The sequence below is a fragment of the Centruroides vittatus genome, unplaced genomic scaffold (assembly GCF_030686945.1).
Source record: "Centruroides vittatus isolate TY-2023 unplaced genomic scaffold, ASM3068694v2 contig_480, whole genome shotgun sequence".
In the NCBI taxonomy this organism is placed as follows: domain Eukaryota; kingdom Metazoa; phylum Arthropoda; class Arachnida; order Scorpiones; family Buthidae; genus Centruroides; species Centruroides vittatus.
This window is the reverse complement of record NW_027122270.1, coordinates 162865-186454: the sequence shown is the minus strand read 5'-3', so window position 1 is coordinate 186454 and position 23590 is coordinate 162865. Positions and strand designations below refer to the sequence as shown.

Sequence of the window (23590 nt, the reverse complement as noted above, 5' to 3'; positions counted from 1 at the left end):
TTGGTTAGTGTAACCCTTGGTGCCAAGATGGCGGCTCGTCTCTGATTCCAGCAAGGAAACAGTGGCACGCACGTTCTAACCTAACCTAACCTATTCTAACAAATTACCATAATTATTAACAACCAAATTATTAGAATAGGTTAGGTTAGGTTAGAAGGTGCGTCCCACTGTTTTCTTGCAGGAATCAGAGACGAACCGCCATCTTGGCACCAAGGGTTACATTAACCAAAATGTTAAATAATCATTTCTTTCAAAAATTACATATAAAAATGCAAAAGCGATTAATATTTTTCTACGCCAATGAAGAAGTTAGAAAATTATATTTAATTAAACACCCGTTAGATTTAAATTAATAGTAAAGCCTAAATAAATTATTTAATTAAAAATTTAAACATTATTATAAACTATTTAAATAATATTTATGTTCATATTTTATCAATAATCCAATTATTCTCTGTGGAGATATTCGTAACGCCTTCATTTTAAATAATTAAAATGTAAAATGATCCCAAAGGAAAAATATCTTTCTCAAAATCTTTAGAAAATTACCTCTTCGAATAATTTGAAAAAATTATTTTATTATTATTGTATATGCTTAAATACGGTGTGTGTGTGTATATTTATATTTAAATATTCTATTAATTTACAGAATACTTTAAAATTAAATTTAAAAACATCTTATATTTATTATTTAAAGGAAAATAAAGCTGTAGATTATCTTGTATCCAAAGGATGCATGACTCAAGATTGCCTGTAATAAGAGAGATATAAATATTTAAAATTTAATTTATCATCATATTCACATAGAAAATATTTTCATGAATTGATATTAAATAAGAGTATTTTAATATCAATATTTTTCTTAATAATTAATATAATACTTTTTATATATAAATACAATTTTTAAAATAATAATCAAAGCCATTTTAAAATTTTTCTTAATTTGATTTCTTTAACAATTTTTGGAAGGTTTTTTTTTCAAATTTAATAATCATTCATTGAAGATTTAATAATATTTAATTAGACAATAAAATAACAAATTACAATTAATTAAATTACAATTAACTTTGAAGAAAAATGAAAGTAGTTTTATCGCAGTTTCCTTCCTTTGTGCTTGAAGGTACTTAAAAACTCCTCCCTTTTTCTCGGGTCTTTCTCTTGAATTTGACCTTACGCAAGAGAATACTTCCTTTATATCTTAACTATAAATTAAAATAGAAGAGAAAATAAATCATTTACTTATTGGATTCAAAATGGCATTCAAATTAGTCACGTGTCTTTGCTTGTTGGCTATTGTTGAGACAAAGGTATTTAACAAATGCGAACTGGCCAATATTTTGGTAAAAAATCGAATTCCTAGACGAGATGTAGCTAATTGTAAGTCAACTAATTCATTTTTTTAAATGTATAATTTAATTATACATTAAAAAATATTAATATATTTAAGGGATATGTTTGGTTAGACACGAAAGTAATTTCAATAGTCGAATCAGAAGTAAAATGAACAAGAATAAAACCTTCGATCATGGAATTTTTCAGGTATTCTTTTAATAAGTTAATTCAATTTTCTAAAATAATTCTTAATTTTTTATTTTAATTATAAATTAAATCACAAAATTCTATCCGAATTTAGATTAACGATGGTTATTGGTGTTCTCCCGGACGTTATAACGAATGTAAAATCTCATGCTCGGGTCAGAATATATTATAAAACTTTACGAATTATATACTTTAAGTTAATATATCAATATATTAAGTTAATATACTATTTTTAAAATAATCTTTAAACTTTCCTTTTAATCTTTAGCTCTTCGTGATGATAACATTAGCGACGATATTAAGTGCGCTAGAAAAATTTACTCTAGACATGGATTTAGAGCTTGGTATGTATTTATAATTTAAGAAATTTCATATGAATATGGATAAAATTATTGGTTAATGTTATCTATGATGCCAAAATGGCGGCTCGTCTGTGATTCCATCAAACAGAAAGAAAGAAACAGTGGGGACGCACATTCTAACCTAACCTAACCTAACCTATTCTAATAAATTACCATAATTATTACGAACCAAATTATTAAAATAGGTTAGGTTAGGTTAGAATGTGCGTCCCCACTGTTTCTTTCCTTCTGTTTGCTGGAATCACAGACGAGCCGCCATTTTGACACCAAAGGTAACATCAACCAAATTCTTTTTAAAAATATCGAAAAACTCTAGGTACGGTTGGAGAAGAAATTGCAGTGGAAAGAACTTGAACAGTTATACACGTGGATGCAAATATTAATGGAATTTTTATATGGATAAATATGTAAAAAAAGGAGGAATAAATACACGATTATACGCTGAATATATTATTAAAAATCATTATATTTTAATGAAAAATTTGTTTTATGACATTAATATATTGTTTTTTAATTTAAAAATTTTATATTTTTATTTATAACTTTTAAAAATGTAAAAATAATACTTAAAAAGTTGAAAAATTTATATTTTCTAGTGTTTTTCATAATTGTGATATTAAATCAAACACATTTTGTTTTACTTTCGATATAAGTCAACGTTAATTAACGAATATTTAATATGAAGAATCATCAAATTGTTATATTTTTCTTAAAGAATTATCATTTCTTATGTCTAATGAAATGTATGAATATAAAAAACACTAGCCCAACAGAGACCGAGTAGATATGACTACTGCACATTGGTCGTGGGCTGGCCACGTGAAATTTTCCAGGTTTTCTTCATATCTGTAACACCTAAATAGGGACCAATTTCCCTTAGAAAGTCCTCCTTAGGAAGATCGCCTACTTGTCGAGTTGCCGTATACAAATAAACCAATCAAACGAAATAAAAACACTAAGATTTTTTTTCAGATTGTTTATTTATAAACATTTTTTTTACAATTAAAACAATTTTAAACAGGTTCTTGTTTAGAGATTCTACTTCGTCAAACAATTACTCGAACTTTCAGCAATTACTATCGTTAATAAAACCGCTCAAATCCCTTCCCTTACAGTGAGCTTTCCAAGCGTTCCTGTATTAAACGATAAAAAAAAACTCTAATTAGAATATAAATTGAAAAAAATATATAAAGAATACAATAATATAAAATGAGTAAACTAACCAAGCATCAAAGCCATGTCTGGCATAGATTTTTTTGGCGCATCTGATATCATCGTCTATATTATCGTCGATTAGAGCTGGAAATATAAATTTGAAATCATTAAATTATCGGAAATATTTGTAATGTGTTTACCGGCAAACTGGTGAACAACGGCCTTCGATAGAAAGATAAAAATGATCATTATTTTGTGTACATTTCAAAAAGAAACGTTTCTGAACGACGGCCATCTTTGAAGGCCATTGTTAAAAGATGGCTGTTATTGAAGATTCAATATATTAGGGTGGTCCTTAACTTTGAAGTTTTGGAAAGTTGGTCCATTATGAGAAAATCGAATTTGCTAATTTTCTACGATTTTTTTTAACCGGCTTTAAAGTTATTTGGAGAATTTTGTGCATCTAACCTACGTTTGAAATCTGCGCGAAACATTTTCGTTATTAAAAGTGCAATAGAAGAGAAGATAATTAATTTTCTTTTCCCGAAAAGCCAAATGATTGGCATGAGTTAAGTGTATCAATAAAATATAAATGACATATTTCGTGAATCTAAATTTAGGAATTCTTATAACATTTCAGTATATTAATATTGAATACATTTAGAAATATTGCTAGATATATTTCATACCTTCGCATGACATGCCGCAATCATTGTGTGGACCAGGAGGAGCGCACCAATATCGGCTACTGATCTAAAATAAGTTTACATTTTAATTTGTTGATTTAAATTATTTATTTCCGTTGAATAAATACGGTCTACTTACTTGAAATATTCCATATTCGCGATGACCGTTATAAATTGGACCTAGGAACGAACTGTCTAATCTGCTTTGGTGGTACGCTATACAAACCCCTAAAAATATTCAAAAATCGTAATTAAAATGACAGATATATACAAATATACTTCATAAATCAGAGCTTTACTCGAAAATAGCAAGATGGTCGAGGGACTAAAGTGGTAGCACACCACTCTGGTGGATCCGGACAGATCGGAAAAATCGTTGAAATTTTTTGGAGACGATCCGTCCGGATAAATTGGGCCCCCGTCCATTGTGGGCCTGGCCGAACCCTTAATCGGCTCGCTAAAAAGAGAGTTAAGGGCGTAGAGAGTTAAAATAAAAAAAACTTTACTCACACGTTGGAACATATCTGTAAGGAATTCCATTTTTGACAAGACGGTTTGCGAGTTCGCAACGTCCAAATTTCTTCCCTTCCAAATTGCCTGTTAGGAAAAGACATAATGTTAAGAGGAATACAGACTTGACAGCCATTCTGAATTTTGATCTTAGCTATTCTACACATCCTGTAGAGAGGAGCTGCTATTTATAAGCATATTGTTTAATTCCCTTTATCAGCATTCGAAAGATACTGATAAAATTTTGATTTCGACATATTAAAGATAACTTTTAGTTTTAATTTGAATACTTTGAATGTCGTAAATAGCATTGTAACCTTGCAACATCGTAGAATAAAGCTTGCGCTATAATTTATTTTACTTGTGCCAAATGGAAACGATTGTTACACAAAACGAACTGCAACAAGTAAAACTTTTCTAATTGTATGGATATTGCAAAAATCACACGAAAAACATGGTCTCGTTAGATATTTTTCATACAAATACCGGATATACACGAGCATTTATCGATACGAAGATTAGCCATACGTAAATGTGAATGCAAAAACGAAATCAGCGATTTAATTAAATGTTTTTATGAATTTTCTTTAATTATTATTATTATTTTTTAAAACTTACATTGGAATTGTATCGTTTTTATAAAAGCGTGAGATAAAAAATATGATTTGAAGTGTTCCAAAAGCTTGATAAGTTTCTTATGCTAATACATCTAGCATAAATAAAATTGCCTTGAAATAAGTGACCCTAATTGATATTCATAGCAATATAATTTTTGGAAACTTGTAAAAATATTTAATGTCTTCAGTCGCGGCGCATCCTTAAAAGTATGAATAATTGATGAGAATCGTAACATCAAAACGAATCGTAGCAATGTTATATAAGATTTTACCATAGTAAGATTTATTCTTCCCGTCTTACACTAGTAATTATAATCTTTATTTATCTTTAATGATTAACTTAATAATTATTGTATTTAAAATTTTTTATGGCCGGACGTAAAGACTTGTCTGCTTTCTTAATGGTCCAGATTTTATTCTCTTGTAAAACGTACTCTATCTTTATTCTTCATCCCTCTTAGTAACTTCGGATTAAATAGTAATTAAAGAGTTACGTATATATTAAAATTTAATATATATTAATTTATTTAACAACTTATAATACTCTAAAATTTCTAATAAATTACCATAATTATTGCCAATCAAATTTATTAGAATAGGTTAGGTTAGAACTTGCGTCCCCACTGTTTCAGAGAAGAGCCGCCATGTTCGCTACCATATATAACATTAACCTAAATTTAAGCATTGGTTAAAAGCATTCTAGTTTCAATTTTGATTTCATAATTCAAAATTCCACATAGAGATAACACATTTTGAAATATAAAAAGATAAAGATAACGAATATATGTCGATTAGTCAAAGGTATGAAATGACGTTTCGTTATTTAAATATTGATAAACACAATCTATTTTTTTTTTTTTTTTTTTTTTTGTAACTCTTTCCGCCCAGTGGGCACTAAGAGGGCCTCTTACAGCAAGCCCATTATGGGTTCGGCCAGGCCCACAATGGGGCGGCCGGGTGGTGAGGGACGGGGACCGACATATCCGGACGGACCACCCCCCCGAAAAATTCCTGGGATTTTTCGACCCGTCCGGATTCGATCCCGGGTCCCCCAGGGCGGCAGGCTGCTAACCTTGACCGCTCAGCCATCCGGCCGCTAAACACAATCTATTAAAAATTATTGAGAAATATGTAAAGTATTTTCTAATCCGCCATATGATTTTATGATTTGGAGAATTTCGCCGTTTGTTAAGCCAATTTAAATATTGTTTCTCTTTCATTAAGATATTGAAAATAAATAATTTTTTTTATGGCAACGAGACACATGGGCCATCTGCTGTTGGCGAATGATTACCAGGAAGATTTTTGTGGGAAACTTGACCATATTCAGGTATTACATGTGAAGAAAAACCCGGAAAACTCCACGCGGATCTATGTTCAGCGGTTTTATCCACTCGACAATTGGTGGGCTGAAAATAAATAAGAATTTCAAATATATGTATGTATACTACTTAAAAGATAAAATACCACTTTAACACTCTCTTGTACTTTTGTTGCTACCATAATAACTTTACTATTAATACAAGTAATTACCCGGTAAATCTATCACAGATAGTAATACAACAATTTTTTAACACGAAATATCGATTTTAATTTCATGATAACAGTTGCACAATAAAAGTAATTGCAGTTAACTCGATAAATATTTATCTACATCTACGAAAGATATCGTCAATGAAGTTTTATATCGAAAATTTTCTTGGAATCGATGTCACCAGATTCGTCGTCCATTGAATGTGTATGGAACTTGATCGCTCCGCGACTTGCTTTTATGTTACACGAGCATCAACCGAAAATGACCCGTGGATCCGAACAGAAGCAGTCATCCAGAAACTCTTTCATCCGATGTTATTATCGCTCAGAATAAGTGCAATAGTGAATCCGGAAATCATTAGAAATGGATGCAAAAAAGAAACAATATGCCTTATAAAATTTTTACTATTTGGTACCCGACTTTACTCGGGAAATATCTGCAGAAGGTGGGTGCAGTTGGGCCCTATGCATTCCCTAAATTCGTTCCTGAATAAGTGCACTTAGTACTGTATATTGTGTTTTTATATCTACAACTTTATATACCTAAACATTTACTTCTTGTAATCTATTACATAAATTTTATTTCGTTACTTGAATTTTTTTGTATTACAATTTATACAAACAGCAATGTGTTGGGTCTATATATACGTAAAAAATGAACCGATTTCTTCAACATTTTAAAATCTAAAATCACATTTGTACATATCCTGGACGACATTTTTTTTATTACACAGGAATAAGCAAAAGCATTGTAAGCCCATTCTATACTTGCTACCCATCCGATTTCTATTGTTCTTTTAGACTCGTGTCGTTTCTCGTGCCATAATCGGGACATTGTGGTAACATTTGATTGCATAGCAGCATTACATAAGCAGTGGCTACTCTGAAAAATAAATGAATAATTCTAATTAAACTAATTTTATGAAATTATTAATTATGTAACATTTTTTATTACTCGTTAAATCGTACTTTTGATCGATTTGAAGCCATCGAATGGCACTACACGGGGCCAACGGGCCACAGATTACTAATGGTACACGTGTATGAGGACAGTCCGATGGTCTATATAAGAAGGTCAGGAGACGCGTACTGGAGCCGCCATTTTGGGACTTTTGAGTCGCGTGTTTAAAACGAACTTGTACGAGCAGTCAGTTTTATACGACATTAATTTAACTAAAATTGCATACATTAGTTAAATTAATATTATATAAAACTGACTGCTCGTACAAGTTTGTTTTAAACACGCGACTCAAAAAGTCCCAAAATGGCGGCTCCAGTACGCGTGTCCTGACCTTCTTATGTAGACCTTGGACAGTCCACACCTGCATGTACGACACCTGCAGACACCTATCGTCTGCAATTTTTACATACAAATCGAAATCATTTATGCAACATTATATATGCATATACAACCATACAGCTTTTTTCAAAATATTCTGATTATTTAATTAATTTTTTTGTCACCAGATGACGCCAAGTTGAAGATAAATTAAAAGAAAATATAAATTTAAAACATAATTTTTGTTTATATTTTTTTAAAATATATGCTAATAAATAACTGTTTGATATTATATTTGGTACTAAAAATAATATTTAAATATTTTTATGATATTTTATTCCTCTGATAAAGGTTTATTCTTCAAAAAAATTAATTTTTTTTTATATGGAATTTCAACAGTATCACAATATAAAGAATTTATTTTATATACTGTACTCTAAAATCTACGCCGTAGTAAAACCTGTTTAGAACGGAACATGAATAAAACGGAAACCTGCCTAAATGGGAAAAATTCTTCGGAACGTAGGGATTTTCTACCTTAAAAAAAAAAAACCTGTTAAAACGGAAACCTGTCAAACCGGAAAAACCGTTGCGATTCCGGTTTGGGCAGGTTTTACTGTATTTATATCGAATTTTCTAGAGATCTTTCGATTGGAATTATGCATAAAATTTATAAAATATCCAAATCTCTGCTCGAGAAATATGAAAAGAATTCCAATTCCATAACTTTTATTTATGTAAAACATATAACTTATAAATATTTATGTATTATATTTAAATAAGAGGACGACAATCATATTAATATTTTTCATCTGTTATAATAAAAACTTAATTTATATACAGGAAAACCTGCGTAAACCGGAATCGCACGGTTGCCGGCTTGGCAGGTTTCCGTTTTATTAAGGTTCCGTTCCGAACAGGTTTTGCCGTATATAGTCTTGTTATTTGATTGATTTTTATAGAAATATTGGCATCAGAATGTATTCGATTAAGCTAGAAGTTATATAAAAAACATATCTGTGATAAGTAGACTTGTTTATTTGAAGAAGAAAAATTCGATTCATCTTCTTATTACTATAAATATAATATAAAAAAGATTAGGGTGAACATACCAGAAAATATTTCCTTTGATTTACAGAGAGTCATTCATAAATAAAAGAGAATCGCCTGATAGTAATTAATGCTACTATAGTGATAATAATTTCGATAATTTAATGTAAATTCTTTTAAAAATTCATGCCCTTAATGAGTATTTTGGAATGATGCATTAAATAATTAAAATTATTTTACTCGAAAATATATTACCTAATTTATTTTGAGAATAGAAAATTTAATTTTGTCATTCGTTTAGCGAAGATTCTTTTTGTTTTTCTTTTAATAAAATTTGATATTATTTTATTTTTAAGATGATATTTTCGAAAATTTAATGATAATTTTAATTATTCTTTAACGCTTTTGTCTTATTTTATTTATTATAATTTAATTTAAAATTATCATTTTATTCGAAATGATTTAATATACCATTTTTAAATACTGTAAAACCCACGGAACCTGAGTAAAACGGCATTAAAAAAAAAAAAAAAAAAAAAAAAATGGTTCCGGTTTACACAGGTTTTACTGTATTTTAAAAGTTTAAGGTAATTTTAAAAAATTTTTAAAAACAATTTAAAATTTAATTTTAAAAAATAATAAAATAATTTCAACGCATTCTTCCTCCAACGCTCTTTTTATTAATACAAAGAACTTCACTCCTTTAAGTAGAATTTAGAAGAGAGAGGAAAAAATATTTATTTATATTTTAATTTAAATATAAATACGTGTTTAAACTTAATAATAAAATTTTAACGTGTTTTTTTTTTTTCTATAAAAATCACTGGAGAAATACGAAGAAAATCACTCTCGAGTCTAGACGTTTCGTACGAAATCGCCACTTAGTATTACGAAAATCATTTATTTATCCATCATTTACTGTAATTCAGCTTAATCAAATTAATATTAAATCACCTCGTAAAATTTGATATTCGTTGACATAATAAAACTAACGCTGGATATTATTAACCAAGGCGATAAAGCTCCGACTGGTGTTATCGATTACGATTAGCAAAGAAGTTTAATTACGTATGTATAAGGAGAAGACGAGAAGAAAGAAAAATAATTGAGATTTTTATCACTTATACTAGAAGAAAAATAGAGAGAGTTTGAATAGAAAGTAATACATTAAATTGTCAGAAACAAAAGTCATAAGGCAGGATATAAGATCATATCGTTCATTGGAAAACTTAGGTGTTCGTAGTTTCCTAACTTTCTCAATCAAAGATCTATCTCAAGGTTGAAAGCACTGAGCTTAGCTGTACATACTTGTTCTCTGGAATCTGTAATTATTCTGGATCGATGGTACATTCCCAATATTCTCGGTCCGGGCAAATGCTAGGAATGTAGAAACGACATTCCAGGAATGGTTGGCTTGGGATGTGAAAAACACGTTTGTCGGAAAAGCGAAAGCTCCGACTTTCTATAAGCGATGTTACGAATCGCGTTGGAAATTGTATCCATTGTGTGTTTCCTAGTTACAGGTATCAAGCACTACACTCTCCTAACAATTATGAATCATGTTTAATGAGTCCTAGTTTCTTCCCTTCGATCAAATCTTTCTCCTCTATACGCGATAATTAGATATATTTTATTACTCGCTTTCCTTTCTTAATTAGATTTTTATAAAAATTTAATTTTGAAATGATTTTTAATTAGCTGGAAATTAATTTATAAGTCATTAACTTTAATAATATCTTAGTGATTAATTTAAAAGTTTAAAACTTAATCGTTTATAAAGAGGATAGCTTCGGTTGTAAATGTAATAATAGCTTTAATAAGTGTCCGAGTTACAAGTAACTCGGATAAAAATACCTTTTCTTTTTAACTAGATAAACTGATTAAAAATCGAGCAAGCGAGAAAATAAATGAAGTATTCGAACAATTTTCTAGCAAAATGAGAAAATAAAAAGTTTCTAAACGATGTAAAATTAATAAAATTAACGAATTAAAACTCTAAAAACACGAAAAAAATCGAATGTTTTTTTGGGTTTTAAGTTAAAATAATGCAAAGAAACGACACGCTTTTTTAGATTTGTTAGTTTTAATAAATTACCGTAAAAATCGAGCATAAAAACTTTTACGTATTTAATTAATAAATGAAAAATAAAGAAAAAATATTAAGACAGAGATTTCTTTATTTATTCTTCACTAAATTAACTATTACAATATTTCTTTCCTATTTATAACTTTTACAACAATCTAATCTTCCGAAAAAAATAATACATAATGTACAAATTTAATTAATTATATATCAGGAATAAATATTCTTACAAATAAGAGAACAATTATATTATTCTTCATCTTCAATTTAAATAAATAAAAATGACGAGTAAGTAATTTGATCATATTAAAAGATTAAATATAAATATATATTAAATTTTTATGATTAAATTAATTAAGTTAAATCAATAAATACATGACTATGGAAAGTCTTTTAAAGAAGACTTGTGATATTTATAACTGTATAATTATACACAATTTGAATATAAAACATGGCTAAAAATATGTTTATAAAAGAATTTAATTAAAATGAAAATTATATATTGGAAACATTCAGTTTGTTTGCCGATCAAACGGGATAATATCTAAAACTTTTCCTACTTTCTAATCTGGGCGAATCACATATTTTACATGGATGGCAACACTGGGGTGATACGTTGGGATAGAAGGAATAAGGATGAGAAACGATCGTCTGACAATAATATGGCACAGTCCATCTTAATGGATAATAAAATGGCGTCTTACATGCCGAACATGGACAGTTGACCATTCCCGACGAGGACGGTCTCGACATAACTGATACATTCGTTTGACTAACGAAAGCCGAAGAACCGGGATTTTGATTCGGAACTTGGCTGACGTATAACCATTTTTCCGGAAGTCGGGATGGTTCCTGCCAAAACGAGGCCGGAAATCGGCGTTGACGTAACGGGACGGACGCAACCGCTTCGTCTTCTTTGCTATCTTCTACCGAACTGGACGTTTTTTCCGATTTATTCTCTCTTTCCATATTAATTTTTTCGTTTTTTCTCGAAATTATATGCGAAATTTACCTGAAATACGTAAAAAATACACACGGTTAAAACTTTTGTGTAACTTTTAATATTCGTAACGTCACTAGCTAACTGAGAAAAGGTGGAATTTTAACGCTAACCGTATATAACGCGCAGGCATACCAGGTAAGTTAGTCGTTTAATTAAAAAGAAAATAAGAGTGTAAAGGTTAAGAAAGGCTAAAGAAACTTCTTAAAGTCTCGTAAATGCTATAGAGAAGTATTATAAATGAAGTTTTGGGGTTTTTTTTCGGTACTCACCGTTTGTCGAAAGAGAGCGTCCATAACGTTGATGCAACTCGTAGAGAAGCAAACGTTGAACTGACAGACTCCGTCCACCTGTCTCGTCGGATTATTCAGCGTTCGGATGGGGTAGTGAGGTATGCGGTCGTTTCCAACCGAAAAATCTCTTGGTATGTGGCGAAGACTGGTCGGAACGCGACATCCGACATGCCCCGCATAGCGCAGTCGTTCTAAAGGGAGGACGTGCCCAGGCGAGCAATTAGCGACACCGTCGTCATCATTGGAAGGTGCGACATACCAATGACTGAGAAGAAGAAGAAGAAGAAGAAAAATAAAAAGAAAAAAAAAAGCGCTTACACCCTCCTCCCTCCCGTCTTACAAAAGGAGTTAGAAGGCGCATGGATTTGCTGACATCGATGCTTTCGAGCGGTAAAATGACAAAAATTTTCTCGGTATTTGGTTAAATCTCGTATGAATTTGCTCCGGGAGATATTTAGAGACGTCACACATTCTTCATTTCGCTCCACTCGCTTTTTTTTATTTTTTATTTTATTTTATTTTTTTTTATTTTTGGAAACGCTTCTTTAAGAAATTGCTCATTTCGATGAAACAAAAATTTTTTTTTTTCGTTAAATTAAAACTAAACGCTTTTAAAATTTTAAGTAAGTAATTTTGTAAAATATCTTCGTTAATTTATTTTTGTTTTTTTATGAAAGAGAAGTTAAAATATTTTTCTCTCATTTGTTTTTCTCGAAAATTTATGTAATGTGGCACCATTGTCTTGATGAATTAAGGGTGAAACGTGTTTTAATTAATATTAGTTTTTAAAGTAAAATAAAAGATTACATTAAAGTTTATTTATAAATGATTAAAAATGAAGATAAATTTAATTCATTAAGTTTAAAAGTTTTGCATTAAATTAATTCATATTTGTTCTATTTGGTTCCTGCACACCACTATTTTCCGGGCAACCTATTTGTGAACGGGACAATCAGTTGAAAAACTCGAACCCGCATTCACATGTATAATGATTTAAAGGCTGTGCTAAGTGAGAAGTATCAAATAAAAAATTAGAATAATATTGAATTGTTTTACATTCTAACTAATGTGGGAATTTTGGGCAACGAATAGGCCGACAGAACTTCTAAAGAAACAACTACAGACCCCAAACTGGAAGAATTATTTCTTCCGTATTCTATTCAAATGAATAATTTCCATATCAGAGTGGTACTTTTGGAAGCATCTCTAGCTTAATGCGTGTAAAAGCGCAAACATCTCTTCTACTTCTCAATTAGAAATGATTTCTTCCTCGCCATTATTAATCTAATTTTTCTTGGAAGTTAATTAGTTAGAAGCTATGGAAACCTAAATGCCTAACTGACAAAATTCAGAAATAACTATTTGTAGTATAAATGAACCGAAACTGTAGAACATATTGTGTATACGTGTATAGCCTACAAAAGGGAAAGGCATCTGCTATAAATGCCCCTATGGATCCTTGTCCATAGGATCCATACGGGCAGTTGCAGAAGCACTTTTCTACAATTTCATACTCTCTTTTAGTAAATTGAAACTTCATAGAAATATGCCCCATTAAGTCTAAAATAATTATTCTTTTTTTTTAACTTAGTTACTATTTGTAATAGTGTAATTATCTATAATAAAATTCATTCAATCATAACCGTATAAAAAGTTTTATTTTTATTCACTAGATGGCGGAAGATAGTAGCGGATGTTTCGTGTGTACGGTAGGTGTTAATTTTTTAGTTATAACTTTAAAATATTTTATAATTTACCAAATTTAAAATATGTTTCAATTTATTAAAACACAAAATTATTTAAAAGCTCTCTACAAATTTTAATTAAAAACATATTTAATTAATTGTGCGTATTGATAAAAATCGCCACTAGAGGATGCTGATGTTAATTTACTGTAAACGTGTTTACCACATGGTTGGGTGAAAAATGGAATCTGAACGAAATTTTTGTTTAGAACCTCTTCATTTGGTATTACAACAGTTAAAATCGTCAAAAAATTGCAAAAAATCGGAATTAGAACTTTTGAAATTTTGTTTAAATTCTGTTATTAATTCATCGAAGTCGGATAAGTGTAACTGTGACCAATATTTTGATATATTATTTGATGTTTTTAAATATTCTATTTCAATTTTAATTGAAAATAAAGTGAACGAATTCTCCTTTAAACTTTATCAACAATTATATTGTGATATTTTACAAATAAGTTTATTAGAATTACTTAATTGTGAATGGAAAGAAGCCTGTTATGAAGAATTACACAAATTATTAGATTTTTCACTTAAATGTTTCAATATTATGGAGAAAGAAGACACAGTTCAAGAAGAAGAGAAACTGCAGATTATTAATGCTTTAAGTTACATTTTAGATGTTGTGAAGGCAATTGATGGAAAACTGTCTGGTCAAATCCTCGTTTATATTCAAAGCTATTTTATAAATCTTTGTAAGAGTTTACAAATAATTTTATCGCATGCAAATAATACTGTCACGGCACATTTAATGATATATATTTTTAAAAAGTTATATGTTATGGATAATGAATACAATATGCTCAAAAATACATGGAGCACTATTACTTCATTTTTTGAATATAAAGAGAATGATTATCTTCAAGAAAAGCATACAACAACTTATTTAATACTTTGTTGCATAATGGAACATTTTTCACCAGAAAAACCCATGCCTTTTTTTACTAGAGAAAAGTTGTTTTGGGATATCGTTAATCACGGTCTTAAACATTCTAATTCTATTTCTCGGAAAAGAGCCATGTTTATATTGAAGTGGATATTGAATTGGTGCGATACTAACTGCAAAGAGGGTGAATGTATTAATTTAGCTAATTTATTTTATTGGGATTCAAGTGATGATGATTTAAGGATTGCATGGGAAGATCTAACAGTTATTTTAGAAACTCTAGAAGAAAAACAGGTAAATTATGAAAATTATTTAATTTTTTGCAATAATATCTAATATAAAATGTTTGAAGATGTTTTCATTTAGGAAAATATTTTTATTAACATCATATAGTTTTTCTTGAATTCTTTTTTAAAATAAGGTTTAGAAAATACACAAGATTCTGTTCAAATAGTTACAAAAATATACCTAAGCTATAATATATCGAATACATAATCTTTTCAACTGATTAAAAATTTTAAAATTTGATGTAAATTAAAGAATTAATAGTAGCTAGGTTGAGGCCGAAGTTTTGAACGCGAAAACATGTACGTCGGATGTTCAGCACCACCTTCTTGTAAGCCTAGCAGTTTGAAAATGGCATTTGGAAAGTCAGTGGAATCATGCTCGACATGAAATGAAAAAAGATTATTTAAGATCTGAAAATCAATGTACTTTATGATCAAAAACATTTATAATACAGTGAAACTTCTAAGTCTTGAATTTGAAGAGATGAATAAAAATGACCAGTTTGAGTGAGTTCTACATATGGAAATATGAAAAATGCAAAAATTTTTATTCAGATGCAAAATACAAAACAATTGAATAGTGGATGTAATTCTGTGATATATTTAAGTTGATGATATTTATTTGAATCAGTATTAGAATGAGCAAATATTTATTGTGACATCGTCACAATGCCAAGCTGCAATTTTTAATTACTTGAAAGATGTAGAATATCAACACCGGAGAACAGTACAGTTTCACGTATCTAAAAGCCTTTTACCGGTGCGCGTCACTCTAAACCAATTAGTTACAAACGTTTTCAAACCTTAACGGTTCTTCTTCAGGTAACAATCCTCTAACGGAATGCGCTTCGATTTTATGTTGTGAAGAAATACGATCCGGAACGTTGTCCCGTCCTGATGACGTCACTACGGACCTGCGCACCACGCTTGTCGTGCTCTAATTTATCGTTTTATCTAGTAGAGCCTGCCATGCCGTCGATAGAGCTATCTCGTCCTTGTAGTTAATGCAATTACCTTCATTAATAGCGTTAAGATTACATATGTAGATTGCCTCTAGCCATCTGAGGTGGTTAGTGCAGAGGGTGGTGTGAATGACCTTTGCCTGGGTGAAAATGGGTTCAATGTCAGGGTCTGAAGAGTAAACGGCTAGAGCTGTGCTGTTTCTTCCATTGTTAATATCAGCCATGAAGCACATTCTGTTAGGGGATCGTTACCTGAAGAAGAACCGTTAAGGTTCGAAAACGTTTGTAACTAATTGGTTTAGAGTGACGCGCACCAGTAAAAGGCTTTTAGATACGTCAAACTGTAATTTTTAATTACATTTTTAAAATTTATTTAATTTAAAATATATGCTTTCCATCTCAAATTAGTACAGGAAATTCTCGTTACTTTGAACTCGGATAGTTCGAAATCCCATTAGTTCACAACTGTACTTTTGTCCCAGCAGGGGATTTAGAGATTTACACATTAAGGAACTTGATTAGTTTGATATATGAAGTGAAAATTTTGTTCGAACTGTGATATGAGTATGTTCGCTTGTTTGTTTGGATCAAAGTACCTCCATGCTATAAGACAGTGGTTCTTAACCTTTTTATACTCGCGGCCCACCAAATATTTCATAATTTTTTTGTGACCACCATTTTTTTTAATAATAATTTATATTTGTTATATTATCTATAATAAATTGAATTTTTTATTATTGCTTTATTTTTTATATAATAAATGTAAATCATAACTTTATTATTTCATTATCTATTTAAATAACATTCAAACTTTACAATTAAACATGCAAGCTCATTAACTTTTAACAAAAATAAAATAAGAAACATGTCGATAAATCGATCCAAAGTCGATCTAAAACTAAACTAAAACTAAAACACCCACAACTTGTCGTAAAGATTTTGCATATCTTTTGCAAAAATATTTAAATTTTCAAAGCCAACTACTAAACCTACTATTTTTCTTAATTATTAAAATTCCAAGCATTAATAGTTTCTTAGAATTGTTTTGAAATGAAAGAAGTAAATACTGCGGTGTAAGTACCATATTTCTATTTATTTCTTCTGTACTAACAAAGTTGTATGTAGGAAGAAATAAAAAAGAAATAAAAAAATCTAAATAGGAAAAAACTTTATCTTCCTTATTTTACTTTTCAATACGATATTCGATTATACATCAATATTCTTTTTCTTATATTCTGAAGGAAATTTTGCACAATTTGACGGCCCCCCGGCAAACTTTTTCTGGACCCGTAGGGGGCCGCGGCTCCCCTGTTAAGAATCACTGCTATAAGAGAACAATAGACTGAGAACAACTCTAATCTGATCAATATGGCTTTGCTTTTACATTAACACATTTTTGGGTTTCATCGAAAGAAGAAAGTGTAGTACATAAGTACCCTTTTTTCTCTTGTCTCATAAAATACAGCTTGTTTTTGGGATTGCAAGATAATTCAAAACTTGATAATTTGAAGTTGTGATTATTTCATCCCTCGAATTTCAAACTTAACAAGGAATTCTTGTAGTATCTTGCCCCTGTACATCATACTTTTCTGTTATCAATAGAGTCGTGTCGGTCATCTCTCTAACTAATCATCTCTCCAACTAATCATCTCTCCTTTCACGGGAAAATTTTTGAATTGAAATAACATGATTTCCAGTTTGCATTGGAAATTCATATATAACTAACCAGGACCTTTTGCCCTTAATCTTTCCATATCTGGTCTTGGCTTTCATCTAGCTAACTCTGCTCTCAAGATTAAGGAAGGACAGTTGGATGACAATGGGAATTTATAGGTCTACAATTTTTTCAAATTGCAGCCCAACAATTTATGAGACTATAACCATGATTTAATGAAGTTAGATATATCACAGAATTATTTCTCTATGCTGTACTGAATTTATTCAAAAATCAAGTTTTGTATAATACAATTATATATATCACACTAACCTTATGAAGCTTTGTAAATACTTTTAACATACCATGGCATTATACCCGAATTACAACAGGCAACTGTGATCTGGCAAATTCATCATATACACCAGCTTAGGAATTTGGTGGAGGCATTAGAAATTTTTAAAGCAAAACGCCAAGGCCTTTCAATCAATTTTAAAGACAAAAAACAACTGTCAAGGGCATGGCAGGCTATGTATGACCCGGAGTTATAGCCATCAATGCAGGCGCCAATCGTTAGGAATTTAAAATTTAAAAGGAAATTAGAACACATTGGAAACAGAATAGTACAGAATCACAGCATAAAAGGTTTCCTCTAATAGAACTCCACCCAAAGAAGGTCTTAAGATAGACCGAAAACATTCATGGTATGTTAAAAATATTTGCAAAGCTTCATGAGGTTAGTGTGATATATATATTTGTAAACGCTTTGTTTATAAGATGGATTTTATTGTATAATACATTACATAAATTATTTGTAGAACAATATCTACAGGAAATTTAAGGTGGTTTGCAAATAAATCTTTATTAATGTAAAAGATTTGCAAGTTCATAAAGCACTAAAGATAAAATTTAAGATTCTTACCATGAACAAAGAACTCTTTAGCTCAATTAGCTCAGTGGCAAGCACTTGTGTAGTAGATGAATGAATAAACGTTCTCCTAATTAAAGTGTTGTATGCTGCTAACTTATACGGAAAAGGGTCACATGACCCCACTGGTATGTATGTGGATGTGGGCTCTGGTTTGCACTACACGGATGTGAGGATGCCCGTCTCCTTCACTCTGACATTTATGTCCAGGAAGTGGACCTCCTTGTTGTTGGCTTATTCAAGCTCTAAGGTTAAGCCGTAAGGGTTGTCATTAAAAGTGTTGACAAAGCCAATATATCTGACACTGTCCTCCAGAAAACTATAATATCATCGATGTATCTCCTGTATATAAAAACATTGGAAAACTAGTCCTAAAATTATTTATTTTTATAAAATTAGATAGCATAATACTAGTACTTAATTTTCTTTACATCTTTAATTTTGAAAACTATTTAACTACAGAAAAATATCTAATAGTTCTCTTTAACTAAAAAAAAAAGCTTAAAATTATAACTAATTCTAAATAAGTTAACAAACTTATTGATGTTACAGACTCACATTATCAAGCCATTATTACCTAAAATTGATAATTTAGTTATGATTACAAATGACAAATGTAAGTTTGTATGAAATTTATTCTAGTTAAAATTGCAGATAAATTAATTATATTATTAATAATATTTATTTGATTATCAGTATCTTCAAATCATTTACATTCATCCTGGATTGTGGTAGTATTTCATCGCATGTTTCATCACGAAAGTAAATATGTTGTAAAATGGGCAATAACATATTTCCTAAATCTTAATTTGGCATCGTTTTCATGTCTTATGACACAAATCGAAAAAGTAAGTCTTTAGCGAAAAATTTTTAAATTTAATATTGTTTTTATATTATTCAATTTTAAATATATTTGTAATTAAACAGATTAATTTTATTTTAGTTTCTTCCGACATTATTGGAAACTTTGAACGATGCTTCATTATATAGCAGGTAAGACAATTGTAGTAAATTCAATTAATGTACATTTTACAATAATATACAATTTTCCTGTATATTCAATTATTTAATAATTTCTTTATTGGAAAAAACAAGCAACAAATATCTATTAATATGATATTTTCTTGTGTAATTAATTTTTTAATATTCTATTTACTAAAAATCTATTATTTTAATTTACATGATAATTATACATTAATAGTCACATGGAGAATGATCAGATGCTCATATCATGTAAGTTTAAAAAGATGTCAACAGATCAGATTGTATATTGACTTTAAACTGATACATTAAGTTCTTCTTTACGTATACCATTACATTTTATATTTGAATTTATTTAAATATTTACATTTTACACATTATGCTTCATATTTGAAATTTAATTTTAAATAATTTTTAATAGATCTCCTTCAGAGCCTATTGGAACCTGTTCCAGCATTGGATTAGCAGTTGGAGAATTTTTTAAAACATCATTTTATATTCTTGGCATAAAGGATAAACAAGGCAAGTTATATGAACTTCTATTCTAAAAATTTAAAAAATTAATTTTAATAAGTTGGACTGAATTCAAATAAATTGTTATTAAATATATCAAATGATTATAATTACAAGTATTTAATTACATTTTTGCTGTAAGATGTAAGATAAAAATATCAATTAAACATTTTATATGATTAAAGACAGAGAAATAAATAAAGGGTTTTAAGATATTAAAATACAGATAAAAAGCAACTAGTCAGTTTCATTTTAATATCTCATAATAATAATCATCTTTCTTTAGGTTTGTATAGGGTAAAATATGATCAGAAAATTGTATGAAATGACTAATATTTAATAGATTTTGAAAATAACATTTTCATTACATAAGAACTTTTGAAAGTAACTATAGTAGACCCCCTTATAACACGGGTTTATATAACACAGATTCGTATAACATGGCAAAAAAATTGCGATTGTGTTTGTATAACACACTAAAAGAGACTTGTATAATACGGTAAAACGTCATCGCCAACTTGTGTCGCGACAGGATTGGTCGAATCTGGACCAATAGCGGATATTGTACAAACCGTTGAATTTAAACGAGCAGTGGACCTACTAAAAAACATTTATTATTCAATGGCCATAAAAATTATGTTTTTATTAATGATGTCTCCAAAGTTTGGCGAAGTTTTTGCAGAAAGAATAACTTATCAGGAGACACGCGTCTGCTGTTCGATGAGCTGCTCCGCGACAAAAACAAGCTTAAGCAATGGCGTTGTCGAACGATGCACACTCGATAAGTAATCCTACAATTTTTTGTTTATAGCATAGTTTATATGGATTATTCCCAAAAAAATTATACATGATTTGGAAATGTTGAGTCAAATTAGTCTAGAATCAATTAATTTTATAGAAGAAAACCTTTCAAACAGCCGTAGCCCCTAAACTGCACACGTGCCAGGCTGTGATTGGTTCATGTATTTAAGTGACTCATACAACACGGATTCATATAACGCGGAACGTATCTACTGTGTTATAGGGGAGTCTACTGTATATTCAATATATTACAAATTAATTATAGTGTTACACTACTAGTTTTATTACTATTTTCATTTTCCAAAATCATAATTATTTTTTGTGACGATGGTTGGACTTCATGCCGATCATTGGATAAGCAAGAAACAAGAAAATTATCATACGGGCTTTAAACTACATACAAATATCACTATAATTACTAGCGCTTTCAACGAAACTATTTCCGTCTTTGTCAGGCAGATAAAAACGGTTAAAATCCTTTTTCAAACAAAATTTTTTTCTTATTTTTATATTAATCTAATGGATTATTGTTAAAATTTTTATTGTATTAATTTAATCTGTATTATTTTAACTGTTTTTATCTGCCTGACGAAGACGGAAATAGTTTCGTCGAAAGCACCAGTAATTATAGCAATATTTGTACATAGTTTAACGCCCGTATGATAATTTTCTTGTTTCTTGCTTACATAATTAATTTTTATCCAACTGTTATTAAAGGTAAATTAATATATCAAATGTTTTTTTTTTTATTTGCTATTATCTTATAAATTCTTAATCTGAAATATTAAAATGAACAATTATTATTATTATACACATTAATTATATTGCAACAATGAACATCTAAGATTATATTTTCATGGCATTTGAATATAATATATTATATTATTCCTGTTATTGATATTTATAAAATTCTTTAATATAATGAGTGAAATTTGTTTTTTTGTCAACTTCCTGTTCTAATAAAATAATATTCATTTTACATAAAATGTTTAATTTATTTATTATGTAGAATAATTATTAAATTAATTATTTTATATAATTCTAATAATAATATAATGAATATTAAATAAAGTTGAAACGTATTTGTAAAATATATTTAATAAAAAATAAAAATATTAATAAAATAATTTTCTTAACAGTGCAGTTTTTTAATTATTTGTTGAAGTGCATTCATCAATTATCATGGGGAGGAGTTGCATTATTTTACATTAGTCATGCACTTTGTAAAATACCTTCAACTTCATTGTGGAATGAATCATCTGTAGATAAAATTAAGTAATACTTATTGAATTTTGATGATTTTTTTTATGTTTTCTTCTTTCTTTCTTCTTTTGTTTTCTTCTGATATTGAAATATATTTCTGTACAGTGAACTAGATAATAGAGAGTCCTGCAAGTGCTAAAGTTCTATGAAAGATTGTTATATTCTATTCTGATATTAAGCAAAATAGAATATAACAATCTTTTGAGATTTTTCTCATTTATGACGTTGCCAAAGTAAAACTTGCCAATTGTTCTTTACAAGTTAATGAATTGAACAATAATCTTTCTAGAATCTAGAACCACTACTTAATTGTAACATACTCATTATGCATACATACATACATTTATACATACATAATATTATTTGTATGTAAATTGTTTAATTTTTTATTAGTATCATATTTTTATGCATATAACCCAGGACTGTGGTTGAAAAGCATTTTGAAATGGATTATGTATTATATGATGAAGCAAGTTATATGCCAAGTTTAAATTGCAATTATGAACTCAATAAACATCTTTATTTTTTTTTGTAAAGTCACTAAGAACATTTGTAGAAAATGTGAAAAATTCTTTGTTGCTGCAGACATTAATTTTTCCATGGTTTTTCTTGAAACCAAATAAGACATACATATACATACCTCATCTTTAGTTTAGTTCTATTCTTTCTCATCTTTTAGTCTTCAGTCCATACTTTAATCGATATTATTAAACATTCCTATTTGAATTTGCATTTTGAAAGATAATAAATTCTAGTAGTTGTCTCCTATCTATATAATAACATCATTTTTGAAAACTTTGACAGTGATGTGATTATTTTCATCTTAGTCAGTTATAGACTCTTGCTCTTGACATTACTGTGAAATGAATTTAGATGACTGAAAATAATTGTATACATTTAAAATGATAACCATAGCTTAATTGTGCAATGTTTTGTTTTGTTTACAAACAACAATAATGCAAACAAAAATAAACAAACACTACTTCTGTATTTTATTGCTACAGAAATCCCAACTAAAGATATCATTGCAATTTTGGTTTATTGCCTCAATCTTTAAAATCTGTAGTGTAGATATTTATTTATATTAATTAAAATGACATTTTTATAAAATTTAAATTATTTCTGAACAACTTTCAAGTTAAAGATGATAAAAAAAATTTTCATGTAATTTTTTTAAATAGTAGTTGGGCAAACTAAATAAATTTCACTATTTTATTGGATGGTCTGACCATACAGGTACTCCTCACTTTACAACTGAGTTCCATTCTGACGACTACGTCGTTAAGTGAATTGGTCGATAAGCGAGGAGCTTGCGTTGGAAATATAGGATTGTTGTAAAATTATCCAAATTATGCAACAAACTTCAAATTTATTTATAAAAAATCTATTATAGTACGCGCAAACCTATTATAGTATGCTTAGTGCACATGCCACCATTCGCCACTGACCGACACTCAAGCTGA

General features: G+C 29.2%; 4 protein-coding genes across 4 annotated transcripts in view; 3 read left to right on the top strand and 1 right to left on the bottom strand.

Moving 5' to 3' along the window:
- Nucleotides 1–1169: 1169 nt before the first annotated feature.
- Nucleotides 1170–2347, top strand: LOC136977854 (lysozyme c-1-like). Its single transcript, XM_067273438.1, has 5 exons — nt 1170–1377; nt 1448–1539; nt 1634–1694; nt 1808–1883; nt 2218–2347. Exons 1-5 carry the CDS (start codon nt 1254–1256, stop codon nt 2282–2284), a joined length of 420 nt encoding a protein of 139 aa, XP_067129539.1. The 5' UTR covers nt 1170–1253; the 3' UTR covers nt 2285–2347.
- Nucleotides 2348–2885: 538 nt separating this feature from the next.
- Nucleotides 2886–4436, bottom strand: LOC136977846 (lysozyme c-1-like). The gene is made up of 5 exons (XM_067273431.1): nt 4253–4436; nt 3882–3970; nt 3746–3809; nt 3125–3200; nt 2886–3034 (listed from the first exon to the last, which is right to left on the bottom strand). The coding sequence occupies exons 1-5, from the start codon at nt 4386–4388 to the stop codon at nt 2968–2970; spliced, it is 432 nt and encodes a 143-aa protein (XP_067129532.1). The 5' UTR covers nt 4389–4436; the 3' UTR covers nt 2886–2967.
- Nucleotides 4437–13991: 9555 nt separating this feature from the next.
- LOC136977847 (uncharacterized) lies at nt 13992–20098 on the top strand. The gene is made up of 5 exons (XM_067273432.1): nt 13992–15032; nt 19122–19185; nt 19266–19417; nt 19513–19562; nt 19972–20098. Exons 1-5 carry the CDS (start codon nt 14034–14036, stop codon nt 20096–20098), a joined length of 1392 nt encoding a protein of 463 aa, XP_067129533.1. The 5' UTR covers nt 13992–14033.
- A 1909-nt stretch (nt 20099–22007) lies between these two features.
- The window catches only part of LOC136977853 (probable methyltransferase TARBP1), a 46984-nt gene continuing 45401 nt past the window's right edge, over nt 22008–23590 (top strand). The window contains exon 1 of the mRNA XM_067273437.1: nt 22008–22139. The gene's annotated coding sequence lies outside the window, so the exon portion shown is untranslated. The remainder of the gene's footprint in view (nt 22140–23590) is intronic.